Here is a 590-nt window from a genome sequence, read left to right as displayed (position 1 = left end):
CCAACCTGAATTGTTCTAGGATTCCATGACTCCTCCACCCCAGCCAGAGACGTCACCTCGGGGCTTCACCACCCAGCAGAAGGTGCTGGGGGGAGACACGGAGCAGTCACAGGGGAAAGCTGGGGAACCCTGAGACCCCCCATCCCCCCACCCTGCCCAGCCCCCATGCCACGGGCAGAGCATCTGCAGCACTGCAGCATTTATTTCCAAAGCACCCTCTCATCCTGCCAGCACCCCGGTGAGGTAGCTCAGTGTCGGGTCCGGGTGGGGGTCAGTCCCATTTTGCAAGAAGCGAAATCACGCAGAGTTGCTCAAGGTCCCAGTGTGGCAACAGCTGGGCCGAGAGGTTGGGTGTCCCACATCCCTCCCTGCCCCGTGTCCTGCTCTGTAGGAGGGCTCACCTCGCTCCCCCCATATGTGTCCTCGACGGCCCCAGCGCCCACCAGCCTGTGCTAGGTGTTGAACCAGCTCTCCAGGTCGGGGTAGACGCGGTCGCGGCGCAGGCTGGGGTAGACGGTGCAGATGGTGCAGATCCGCTCCCTCCAGTCAGCGTAGAGCTTCACGCTGTACCTCTTCTGCCAGGCGAAGCA

The 590-nt window shown here is 62.9% G+C and overlaps 1 protein-coding gene across 1 annotated transcript in view; it reads right to left on the bottom strand.

Annotated features, from left to right (window-relative positions):
* Positions 1–452: 452 nt before the first annotated feature.
* Positions 453–590, bottom strand: part of LOC104279627 (alpha-(1,3)-fucosyltransferase 7-like) — a 1051-nt gene continuing 913 nt past the window's right edge. The window contains 1 exon segment of the mRNA XM_009876965.1: positions 453–581. Within this exon segment, the coding sequence (XP_009875267.1) occupies positions 453–581 (129 nt within the window).

Source organism: Apaloderma vittatum, unplaced genomic scaffold, assembly GCF_000703405.1.
Source record: "Apaloderma vittatum isolate BGI_N311 unplaced genomic scaffold, ASM70340v1 scaffold35079, whole genome shotgun sequence".
NCBI lineage: Eukaryota > Metazoa > Chordata > Aves > Trogoniformes > Trogonidae > Apaloderma > Apaloderma vittatum.
This window is presented reverse-complemented; position numbering and strand designations above follow the sequence as displayed.